General features: G+C 32.3%; 2 protein-coding genes across 5 annotated transcripts; one reads left to right on the forward strand and one right to left on the reverse strand.

The window, feature by feature from the left end:
• Positions 1-3,330: 3,330 nt before the first annotated feature.
• RL1 (RAD-like 1) lies at positions 3,331-4,467 on the forward strand. The gene is made up of 2 exons (XM_047307153.2): positions 3,331-3,707; positions 4,220-4,467. The coding sequence occupies exons 1-2, from the start codon at positions 3,451-3,453 to the stop codon at positions 4,242-4,244; spliced, it is 282 nt and encodes a 93-aa protein (XP_047163109.1). The 5' UTR covers positions 3,331-3,450; the 3' UTR covers positions 4,245-4,467.
• A 2,564-nt stretch (positions 4,468-7,031) lies between these two features.
• On the reverse strand, positions 7,032-10,517 carry LOC124832837 (uncharacterized). Of its 4 annotated transcripts, none has more exons than XM_047307155.2 (3): positions 10,375-10,517; positions 7,950-8,156; positions 7,032-7,869 (listed from the first exon to the last, which is right to left on the reverse strand). In XM_047307155.2, the coding sequence occupies exons 2-3, from the start codon at positions 8,136-8,138 to the stop codon at positions 7,774-7,776; spliced, it is 285 nt and encodes a 94-aa protein (XP_047163111.1). In that variant the 5' UTR covers positions 8,139-8,156; positions 10,375-10,517; the 3' UTR covers positions 7,032-7,773. The 4 variants fall into 4 exon arrangements, with proteins under 4 accessions (XP_047163111.1, XP_047163110.1, XP_087965293.1 ...); XM_047307154.2 differs by having other exon boundaries at positions 10,365-10,517; XM_088109167.1 differs by lacking the exon at positions 10,375-10,517 and adding an exon at positions 8,661-10,293.
• Between the last annotated feature and the right edge of the window lie 2,618 nt (positions 10,518-13,135).

The raw sequence follows: 13,135 nt of genomic DNA on the forward strand, positions 1-13,135 counted from the left end.
GTGAATTTTAAAGCTTGAGATCAAATTCTTTTATTATATATGGTGAGTTTTCAAGATGATGATTTTTGAAGAGCTTTGAAGATGACGATTTTATTTACAGATATTTTTCCTTCCCTTTGAAGTATTTATGGAAAAGGCTATGAATTGTACCATGGGGCAGAAAAGTTGTGGTTGAAGTTACATGGACTTATTATTTCGAATGAGTAATACTACAGAGTGGTGTAAGAAGTGTCTTATTTCTTTGAACTATAGTGCTTAGATTCAAACATGCATTATTGGGTCTCGAAATATCACAAGTGATTTCTACCATATAGAGTTTCTACACTTAAACAATGAGACTGATTCAACATGCCACCAACTTCAATGTTTGGAGTACTATCACAACTAAGTACTCATTATTAAAAATGGAAAATTTTAACTCTCACTACCAAATTAACTTTTACATTAAAGGAATAACATTTAGTACTCGGGAATTCCAAAATATCTTCAAGCATTGCTTTGGACTGGTTTAGAAGAATATACTATACTGAAGCCTACTTGCTAGATATTACAAAAACAATAGTTCCATAAGGGGTGGTGCCAATCTAAATCTGAAACAAGTTGCTACCATCACTACACCGACACAGAAATATGCTGTGCTATGCTTTAGCTCTATTCAAAAAATGGATTCAGATATTTAGCCATTCCCTAACAAAATAACTACATTTTTATTGGTATTTGTAGAATAATCATCGACTCTAATACCACTAATAGATATTTACAGAAAGACATAACACTAACGAATTAGATCTGAGCTCAATACAAAAAAGAAATTTAACTTTATCTTCAACCCAAAACCTTAAGAGAATAAGTTTATAGGTCTTTTTTCTTATATGTTGTTGAACTTTCTCGTTTCTATTCAATAATAATGCGAGACTTAAAATCACACTTGCAATCCCAACACATTTATATTTGGTAAATACAAGAAATTAAGACCATAAGAAACATGTTCATACTAGCAGCTCTGCCCCATTGTATGAATGACACACAATAGATAATGATCATAAACGTTTCATGTTCTAAGATCATAGTTTAGATTTTTGGTTAGTATAAGGTACTGGACAACCAGATCAATAACCAAGCTTTCAAGATGTTTTTAACAAAGGATCTTTCCATATACAAGGACCTGAAATTGAATTTCTGGTCACAACTTTAAAGACAATGCTATCAAATTTTGGTTTAGATACATTAAAAGCAAAAATATTTTTTGTACATGACAGCATCAGTAGTTGAACTGTCAAAAATGAAAATTGAAAGCGTGAAATTGAAGATCAGAAATATATTGTTGCTGAGATGAAGTAAAAGTAATTTGCCATAAGGCTATTTGTAAGAACTAGCAAAATCTAGTTTGTAACTCTAAAAATAAACAAAAACAGCAATCAAATTGAAGCATTAAATGCTTGAGATTTGCTTGAAACTTAACTAAGATATGAAAAATCATGCAAGATGAGAAAAACACCATATTCTGCTCTCTGCATCTCTAATGCCAAGATTTAAAGTCTCTCATTTGGTTCTTTTCTCTGACTCACTAACACCCAGAAGAATGGTCATTTGTAATAACAAAGTGGTCCAAAAGACCTGAAAAAGTTTAATGCCTCCTGTATCACAGTATGCCAATAAATAAGCCTTTTGAAGAACAAAAGCTATGGCCTAATCATTCATTACTGCTTTTGGAAAAAAGAGTGAGTGAAAGTCTCTTTCACTTGCTCATGAACAGACATATATGACTAAAATTTTACTTTAATTGTTAGGGAATTTGTCGAGCTATCTTGGATCAACCCCAACCCACGTGTTTACTTTTTTGCCAAAAGCTCAAACTCTTGATTGTAGTTATTTGGTCTATTCTCTTAAACTAATCAGGACACAGAATAATTAATAATTGCTTCCCCTATGAAACTGTTTTTTTTTTCTTTTTTTCATTAAAACAACCTCAGTTTAGGTTAATACAAGTCTTTTAGCACTATGAATTATTTAATCTCTTTCCCATGTCATGATGTTAAGGATACACACAAAGGATACTACAGTGCTAAAAACATAATCTAAATTGATATTCCAATGTGTTTCCCACACTGATAATGGCTACTCTTCAAGGTTATGCCTCTCAGAAACTGATAGGACATATTGCTTAAGCTAAACAGAAACTAATGTTGTTACTGTTACTGATGGATGAAAGGACACATTGGCCTCAGTATACAAGACACTCCCGGTCCCTCTAACTAACAATCATCAAACACAAAAACAAAACAAATTTACCTTTGTTGTCAGTTAAAATCAACTCATGCATTCATTTTTACAGAACTGTTTTCATCTGTCAGTTTGAAAAGTTGAAATGTATGAGTTAATTTTGACCTATAGAAGAAGTTGGATTCACTTTATCTGCTAAATGTTTTCTTTAGCAAGTGTTTGTGAAAAGGGTTATCCAAAAGAACTTGATCTGAAACCTAGTAGTAAGGGGGGCTCCACGGCAGAAAAAAGTGTAGTAGGGAATCTATATAACCTATCCTTCTGATTTAGAACAAACAGTAATCATTGTACGGTTGAAACTGGCCAGCTAGTGTGTTGGAATGTTGTTAAGGACAAATTACATTCACAATTAAGATCACCTGAGGTGATGGAAAACCAAAGGGGGGGATTTTTCTTTGCAATTGTACTATTCTGAACAAGATATTGTGGTGTGTGATGCATTGGTGAAAGCTCTGATACTTGCTGAAGATTGGACCCACTTAAGACCATGCAAGAAAGAGAATAAAATAAAGCTAGCCATTAGCTGACCCAGTTGAGGGGTCTCTCACATACGTTTTTAGTATCAGAACCACAACTGAAAATTCACTGTTTCATACTAAGAAGTTAGTTGGTCGTGTCCATTTGCTCAACCACGTGATATCTCTAAGGTGCTAAACACATTCAGATCATCAACTTGAGGATGTGTCTCAACTCAACTCAACTGTTTCTGCTATCAAGGTGTGGACTTTCACCACCTTGAGACAGAATAACAAAGTACAATTGTAACTTGATGTGATTTGCGTGTTTGTGTGAAGAAAAAAGCAGCCAAAGAGAGATTAGAACAAGTAATTTTGTTAACCTCTATGAATTCACTCACTCATTTTTACTGTTTGAAGATACTGATTCTCCCATGATGCTGCTCAACTTCTTGGTCCTGCTCTATTCTGTGGTTCCTGAGGAGACAAATCATTCAAATTCTACTTCATTTTGGCAAGATTTGCATTCCAACTGGCTCTACCCCACTTTAAACTCTCCACCTCGGGTTATAAAAGGAGCACACATTGTTTCCTCTCTTCAGTATCAGTTCATCTTCCAATTCCTTGGTGTCTTGTTCTGTTGACTCAATCTTTTCTACTTTTTCTTAACACCCTCATACCTAAACTCTTTGCTAATCACTGCCTTCTGCAAATGGCATCAAGCTCAATGTCTTCCACTGGCTCATGGAGTGCCAAGGACAACAAAGCCTTTGAAAGGGCTCTAGCAGTTTATGACAAGGACACTCCTGACCGTTGGTACAATGTTGCTAAGGCTGTTGGTGGAGGGAAGACCCCAGAGGAAGTCAAGAGGCACTATGAACTCCTCCTCAGGGATGTTAGGCACATTGAATCAGGACAAGTGCCCTTCCCAAATTACAAGCAAAGTGGAGGGTCTCAAGAGGAGAAAAGGTAGTGCTGCATTCTATGTCTTCTATCAGTTTATGATCACTAACTTTTACAATACTTCTTTTTTCAGTTTATGTTGCAATGCTTTTGAGTAAACACCTTAATCATAAACACATCCACTAAGTCTGAAGTAAATTTCTCTTAAACTGAACTTTAAAACTAATTCAACTTACAGAACTGGTTGCACCATGTAAATTTATCGTATTTCTATATATGGAATCTTCAACAAACTTATTCACATGTTTGACCCCTAAGCATACTGATATAATCATTGAAAGGTGATAATTCATGAGCTACTTTCACAAAACTCTGCATGAGTTTTTCTAAATGAACGCCAATGTTCATGTACTATGCAAAACATCCATAAAATTCTAGGAAGAATGATTTTTTCATCACAGAGCACAAGTTGGTATAGCAGTGGTTAATCATAAGCACAGATTTATCAAGTTACAACAGTGAAAGTACCTTTTTATTTGATTATGATGAACTTGGTTTCTTCATGTCTTAACTTGCAGGCTCAGAAACTTGAAACTTCAGTGAGATGGTGGCACCGAGAACAAAGAATATTCTGATTTTCAGTTTGTAGCAAAATTTCTAGAATCATAGTTTTACATAATAAGTAATGCTAGTGACGTAGTAGAATTGGACTTTTACTCATAATTAAGGATCGTGTCGTGTCCCATGATTCCATGTTGTGTTGTCGTTGAAGAATCAATGACTCTGTTTTACTTTCCATCACTAATAAAACTTCATTTTCATCAAATTATTTATCATTTACTTAAGTGTGTTACACATGAATTCATGGACAAAACTTGGATAAAATAGCATTTTCATAAATTTCTGAGTTTTCTTATCATATTTATCTCTTATTATTGATGTGAAACTTTGAGTGTGATAGAAAACTATAATATTAACCATTAATCTATTTCTTTTTAATTCATGTAATGTATGTATATCCATGTTCTTTTCATTAGAAAAAAAAAAAAGATTATCCCAACAAACTTACCTATTTAATGTTGTGGATAAACAATAAGGGATCTGTTAATTTTCAAAATTTGATGATTGCTTTAATTAATATTTAATGAATTGATGTTATTTTAAAAAAATTAAAAAATGTTTTTCAAAAATTGTATATTAACTTTTGATGATAATAAAAATATAATGAAAAATATATATTATGAAACGATTAAAATAAAATATTACTATTAGAAAAAGGATAATAACGAAGATCAATATTTTTTTTTATAAATTTTTATAATATTATAAATACAGAACACATAATGATAATTATTATTTATTGTAGATAGTTTTCTTAAATAATAAAATAAGTTATACTAATGAGGATAACAAAATATATACTATAAGAATAGTTGTACAAGAAAATCTTCTTTCTTAATAGTTGTAATAAAGATAATTTTGAACAATAATATAGTAGCAAATTCATTATTTAAACTAATTTAACACATATATATCAATTATATCAAAGAATATTATAAATAAAGATTGACAGTAATTTTATAATAAAAAATTATAATAAATACGTTGTTGAATTAGGAATCTTATAATAAATGATAAAAAAATTTCTAAAATGATATTACAAACAGAGAAGTGTGTGTGTGTTTTTTTCTTAAAATAATTAATTGTGTTTTCAAAAATTGATGCAACAAATATTTATTGATTTTTGTTTGTTTTAAAAAAGCTTTATCAGTCTCCACTCTATCTTCTTTTTGTCTCTTGTGGCGGCTATGCGACATCTGTCCGTACCATTTATTATCATTGCCTACAAAATTTTATGCTTTTAAGGTAATTACTTTTTCTTTTCTCCACAGATTAATCTTTAGCCACAAGTAGATACAACAAATGCCTACAAAATGTTATCATACTTTCTATAACATTATTTAAATAAATTTTCTTTTATTATTATAATATTTTAATTTAATTTCAACATTTTATGTTATTAATTTTTTTATTTTTTATTAGTATTGAAAATGATACATGATATAAATCATAAATAATGCTTAAGGATTTAACGAGTAAAAAAATAATGAAACTGAAAATCTATCGTAATTGAAAATAAAATCTTTTAAATTTTGGTAATAATCTGCATTTTCTTAGGGATCTCATTTCAATATTGAAAAATCTCATAAATAAAAATTCATAATTTCTATAATAATAAAATATTAAAATAAAAGTGTTACTAACACAATTAGCTACAGAACAAAATAAGTAGGACAGAATGAATGGACCATGACAAACACACCAGAAGGGATTTTTTTTCTTCTTCGTATTCCCTTAAAAATTTATTATTCTGCACCCATTTAAAAAATAAATAGGTATTGATATTTCAGAATATCTATTGTATAATTAAAATACTAATAATATATAAAACAATTACAAAAATGGTAAGAAATAGTGAAAAATATTTTGAAAATTAGAAATAAATTTGAAGAGAGTTATGAATGAAAGGAATAAAATGGTCAAATCCATTTAAATTCCAGAAGGTGAGTTTCATGAACAAACCATGTTTCAGACACGTGGCCTGTTGGTGTTCTTGATGAAATCGTAGTGAACCTTTAATGGCGAGTGGTCATCAGTTTCAAAAAAAGGAAATTCAATTGGGTAAAAGAAATAATTGTTGTCTAAACTGTTATATTTTAGTCAGTGAAATTGCAACTACAAAAACATTAGATAATTCTAAGTGAAGTAAGAAGCTACATTAGTTAAGTTAAGAGAATCAAAATGTAATTTACCCACAAATAATATGTTCTCTCTTGAGCCCAGGCTTATTGGGATTTTTTTATAACTCATAATTTTGTTCTACAGCTCATAAATACGAAAAATTTTATTTTGTTCTTAAAATGTTTTTTTGAATTGTGTGATTTAAATAATTTTTTTTACTTTTAGATTGTGTATTTTGATTTTTTTTTTTAATTTTACGTTCTATAAGTCATTTTTTATATAGCTTAGAATATGTAATTTGAAAACATGAAAAATAAATTCCAAATTACATAATTTAAAATATTTTTTTAAGAAAAACTTTCAACTTGTGTAATTTGAAATTATCCAAGTCACCTTTTGATTTTGGAATTGTAAACAGAGTAGTTTATTTCATATTAGACAATCAAAAGTTTATTTTTAACTGATTTTCGATTTATACAATTCAAAATATTTTATTTTTTAAATTTTTGAAAAATTCAGAAGGAAAAATAAAAATGATCGTGGATTTACTACTCCACGAAAATATTAAAAAAATAATATCACAAAACTATTTTTTTAAATTCATTCATAATACAACACATTGACAATGATATCGACCAGACAAGGAGCAGTGATGGGAAAGGGTGACGGCCCCAGGAGGCAGTATGGTATTTTAATCACCTGATAGGGGTGCAGAAAACAATGGTCAGGCTTATTCCACATAATTTTGGTCCATGAAGCCCAATGCAATTACAATACCATAAGGGCCTCAACTTCAATCACTTCATGATTATTTTTTGTCACTTCGCATTCATTTTAGAAAGTAAAATACCAATCCAAACTAATACATGGCTGATGATAACTCAGGAAATTAATAAGGTGGCAAAAGAAACACCCTGCCATAAGCATTGGGGTTTCAGACACCACACATTGTTTGATTCATTTCTTTCTTTCTATTCATTCTTGAAATCAAGGTTTCAAGTGAACAAATATGCTCCATGTGTGTTCCTCAGTGCATCGTCATCTGCTTACAGAAACATTGTTTTCAAGATTTGGTGCAGTGGCAAACAAGACAGTTACGTTGACTTCAAAACAAATGTCTGCAAGTTTTGGTGCAAAATATTCCAAGTCAGCTACAAGTTATTAGAAATCCCAACTTTTTCGTTGGTTCACTTTTTATTTAACAAACGTCTTTCCTAATTTCATAATTATGAATTACATTTTCCAAGTAGTCAATAATAGGATGTGTTAGAAAAAATGTACTGTGAATACTCCTTTGGTTAAACAGTGCTCACAAAAACAACCCATGAATGGAGTATTCACAAACAACTATTTATACGAGAGTATTATAACAACACGCTTCAGGTAAAATCTAGTCCTGTACAGTTGTCCTAAGAGGTAGAGAACTTTCTACTTCTTTGGAGGTATTGGAGTGCCCTTCTGTAACAGCCTTTGACAAACCAAACATCTGAAATTGATCAAAAACCACTCTTTATCAGCAAATGAGAAAGGTTGGAAAGATTTTTATCAATAAATTCAGGTACCAACCTTTTGAATTGTTTTCTTAAAGCAACTTTTGTGTTCATCCACAGAAGCACTTAAAAACTCGTCAATATGTTCCTTCAAATCTTCCAAGAAAGCAGCTTCTTCATTCTTCTTCTTTCGACATGAAGTTACAACCGGAGGAGATGTTGCGGAAGAGGAGTGGTTTTCTGGTTGGCTTTTCTGAGTGTCCATGCTCTCCAAGCCTTGTAGCTGAAACAATTTACACACCAACAAAATCATCATCAGGAAATTTAGGAAATCATTATTATCCCACACATACGCTGCGCTATCATCATCAAGCAAAATATTAAAATGCAATAACAAATTCGATTTAATTCATTCTAGTGAGGAACCTTAAATTTATGGAGAACTAAAAGGCAATGGTACACCATTTGAAATTCTATGAATAATACTCTAGAAAACATAATAGAGAATGTTATCACTAAGTCATTTAGAATGACTGCTAGTCATTCCCTGCAGAAAGATAACCAGATAAAACCAAACACATAAACTCATACGAACAATGGCTTTTTACAACGATTTATTGAAATTTGAATCAAACACTGACTAATAGTTGTTGATTCTTGACATGTATCAAAGTCTCTACAACCAAGTGGCCAAAAGTTTAATCCTTGCTACCACCCCTACCCCAGTTTACAGCGAAAGGAAAATAACTAAATGCAAAACCACCAAACTCACGTACACAATCCTTACCTCCCTATAGCGAGTCTTACACACAGATCCCTTTCCCACCCTAGCTAACCAACTGTGACTGTTTTCCCTCGTCTGTAGCTTTTTTTAGCTTCCTACCCTTTCTAATTTATGCTTCAAACCTTTGGTCCATCATTGCTTTGTACCACGTCACATGTCCTCGTGATTTTGGTTGGCCATTTAAATTCTTTGGTCCTATTGGCATATTAGGTACAAATCATTCATGCACTTCACCTAAAATTTTAATCTTTAAGAGGAAGCAGTTATTGAAAGGAACAAGTTTGGCTTGCTAAAAGCAATGAACAATGTAAAAAATAAAGCAAGAAACAAAGAACATCATCACAATTTTCAAACAGCCTCTTGCAGAAAACACCAAATCTACACAATAAAAGAGAAATACATGAAAAACTTTCTTACCAAGACAGATCACAACATCCAAAGAAGAAATAATAAAGAAATCTAAGCTATCAGTTAAATTACCCAAAAACAAGTAATAACATTATGTAATGTTACAAACAGATCAAATACAAAACCAGACCAAGATTTCCGAATAAAACTGACACCAAGATTTCCATGCTTAAAATCCTTATGTTAGCCTTCTGAAGAAATAAACAGTACATGTTAGCACATCAACTGATGGTAGCAACTAAAATTTTATTGCTGGCAGAAGAATAACCCCGTGCCAATAATGCAGAACAGGTCTGAGAATAACCCATTGGAGTAAGGCATGCACTAAGTAAAAAATTAAAAATGAAAAGCCCTGTGTATTGTTAGTTTGATTTCCAGAGAAAAACTCAATAAGAGTCCAAATTCACTGAAATAATGAAGACATCGAAGTTGATCCTGAGACTCAAACCACAAACTTAGATGGCGAGAAAGGGGTCGAAATTGAAAAGACAAAAAACAAAATCTTTATGTATTGATTATTTTAAGGCTTGAATAACTTTTTGGTCCTCATAAATTTGCAAATTTTGCACATAGCCCTCGATAAAAAAAATTCGAGTTTTGGTTCTGGATAAAAAAATATATTTCTGGTTCGGTCTTTTACCCGTTTGCGGACATTCGTAAAGCGATGACATGTCGCCACGATATTTGGCTACTGCAAGAGTGAGCAACCAAGGTCTGGTTCTTAGACCACCATGAAATCAGATCCAGGCCAAGGTAAAATATGCAATTTACTTGAGAAAAGCTCTTGTTACTCTTGCAATTTGCTTTAATAATCAGAACTAACTAGAAAAACATGGCCCTAATTGATTTGACAACTGAGCAGAACATTTGGAACATGACCAACGGAAGAGGAACAAAGTGATAATAGAAGGGTCGGTGTTCGATTCTTCAAATGTCACAGACTGACATTTAAGGAATATGACAAAGAAACTTATACAGTTACTCCTCCAATTCACATTCAAGTTTTTTTTTCTTTTGCATTTGTATATTGGCGATAAACCAACAATGAAAAAGCTACTAATACAGAGTTTATATTTAGTTAAAATTGGGACAATTCAAAAGTATCTTCAAGTAATAATTTTCATTTGTTCATCCAAATTCATAATTATATAATTATATATTAAAATTCATAATCATACTTTTCAGTTTTTCATCCAAAGGCAGTCTTAGCATTATTCTGTGATGCAAATTAGTAGTGATTTCCAAAGTGCAATATATTTCTGTTATGGGAGTTGAGCGAAACGGAAAAATAATACATACCAAACCAAACCTGCGGTGGAGTCGACGGAGGTCCGGCGAAAAGGAAGATCGCGATGGAGTCGACGGCGGTCCGACGAGAAACGGGAATCCGATGAGATTCAGCACTTAGGATTTGGGGAAGGGTTCGAAGAAAGAGGCAAGCGTTTTCTAATGCAAAATATATTTTCTTATTATAAAACTTTATTTTATATATAATTATTAATCTATTATTCTATAACGCTAATAAGAAATTTTCTTTTTATAACTATTTTTTATATACAATTTTTATTACTGGTTTCACCTATCTTATTTTTAGTAATTTAATTCTTTCTGTTCTAATAAAAAAAACGTGGGTTTAAACCTGTTTTTAATCTCTAAAATAAAATTATAATTTTTGTTTGTCTTTCAAATTTTACTTAACATCAAATTTCAATATTTTTACTTATTATTTTATCTTAATCTTTGTAAATATTTTCTTCGATCCTTGTAAATAATTTATGTTTAACTTCAATAGCAAGCATTTCAATAAGAAAATTTTAAAATAAATAATACATTTTATACAAAAAGAAGTATTAAAAATTCCACTTAGCAACCAAAATCAGTTTTAGAATTACAATTTTCTTCATATATTAAAATTTAAAGAATTTAGTGTTAGAATACTAAGACATTTTTATTCATATGTGAAAGAGAATGGTTAACAAGGTTAAGGTATTATATATATATATATATATATATATATATATATATATATATATAATATCATGACAGAATACAATGACACAATATAACCCACTTCTTAAGTTGGGTACACACTCACAAAACAACAACATAAACTTAATACATTTCAACACTCCCCCTCAAGCTGGAGTATATAAATCATATGCACCAAGTTTGGAACATATAAACTGAATCCTAGGCCCTCTTAAAGACTTAGTAAAAATATCTGCAAATTGTTCATTAGAATTGACAAATTCTGTAATGAGATCCTTGGACAACAACTTCTCTCTGATGAAATGACAATCAATTTCTATATGTTTTGTTCTCTCATGGAACACTGGATTGGAGGCAATGTGAAGAGCTGCTTGGTTATCACAATACAACTTCATAGGCGTATTTTCACAGAATTTTAATTCTTGAAGGAGTTGTTTGATCCATATAAGTTCACATGTAGCTATGGCCATAGATCGGTATTCGGCTTTTGCACTAGATCGAGCAACAACACTTTGTTTCTTGCTTTTCCATGATACAAGGTTCCCTCCAAGGAGTACACAATATCATGTGGTAGATCTTCGATCATTCGGACAACCAGCCCAATTTGCATCACAATATCCTTCTAACTCAGTACATCCCTTGTTCTCATACAACAGTCCATGACTTGGATTCCCTTTTACATATCTAAGAGTGTGTACCACGACATTCCAATGATCAATATGAGGATTTTGCATAAATTGGCTCACAACTCCCACTGGATAAGAAAGATCAGGTCTTGTTATGGTGAGATAGATTAGTTTTCCAACCAACCTTCTGTATCTTTCTGGATCTGAGAAAGGTTCACCATGGTCTCTTATTAACTTTTTATTTGAGTCCATAGGACTATCAATGAGCTTGCAATCTGTCAGACCTGTTTCCTCCAAAATATCCAGGGCATATTTTCTTTGTGAAATGATGACTCCTTCTTTTGATTATGCCACTTCAATACCAAGGAAGTATTTCAAATGACCTAAGTCTTTGGTTTGAAAGTGGTTGAACAAATGATCCTTTAATTAAGCAATTCTCGCAACATCATTTCCTGTAATCACAATATCATCAACATAAACCATAAGATAAACACATTTATCAGGAGTAGAATGCCCATAAAACACTGAATGATCTGCTTCACATTGTTTTAATCCGAATTGTTTCACAACATGGCTAAATTTACCAAACCAAGCTCGAGGTGATTGTTTCAAGTCGTAGAGTGAACGACGTAATTTACAAACTAACTTAGACTCCCCTGAGCAACACAACTAAATCCAAGAGGTTGCTCCATGTATATCTCCTCTTTCAGATCACCATGAAGAAAGGCATTTTTAATATCCAATTGGTGAAGTGGCCACTGTCTAATGGCAGCCATGGCAAGAAATAGACGAACACTACTGATTTTGGCCACAGGAGAAAAAGTATCACAATAGTCTAGACCATAAACCTGAGTATATCCCTTTGCGACTAGACGAGCTTTAAGATGATCAATGGCACCAGTAGGACCAACTTTAATAGCATATACCCATCTACATCCCACGGGTTTCTTATCAGAAGGAAGAGGTACAAGTTCCCAAGTGCCACTCTTGTCAAGTGCCTGCATTTCATCAATCATGGCTTGTCGTCATCCAGGGTGATCAAGTGCCTCACGAACATTATTAGGAACTTTGATGTTAGAAAGGGAGGAAACAAAGGAGAAATATGTAGGAGACAGACGATGGTAACTTAAAAAATTATAAACAGGATAAGGATTTTGAGTAGATCGAATACCTTTTCGAAGAGCAATAGGCCAAGCCTGATTTGAGTCAAGAGAGGACGAGGAGGGTGAAGGATCCATGGTCTGGGAATCTGATGGAGAAGGAGTTGAGTCTTGAGGATCTTCAGGCAAGGAGGAAGGTGGTTCAACAATATCTTGTGCATTCTGAGTTTGAGCTGAAGATGGAGAAGCGGGAATGACCAAGGGATCACATGATGGTATAGGAAGCATCTCTTCAATAGATGAAGGATCCTCCTTCGAAGGTGTCGCAACCGGAATCACGACGGGACGACGATCC

The sequence above is a fragment of the Vigna umbellata genome, chromosome 3, assembly GCF_029865625.1.
Source record: "Vigna umbellata cultivar VRB3 chromosome 3, Vumbellata_1.0, whole genome shotgun sequence".
Lineage (NCBI taxonomy): Eukaryota > Viridiplantae > Streptophyta > Magnoliopsida > Fabales > Fabaceae > Vigna > Vigna umbellata.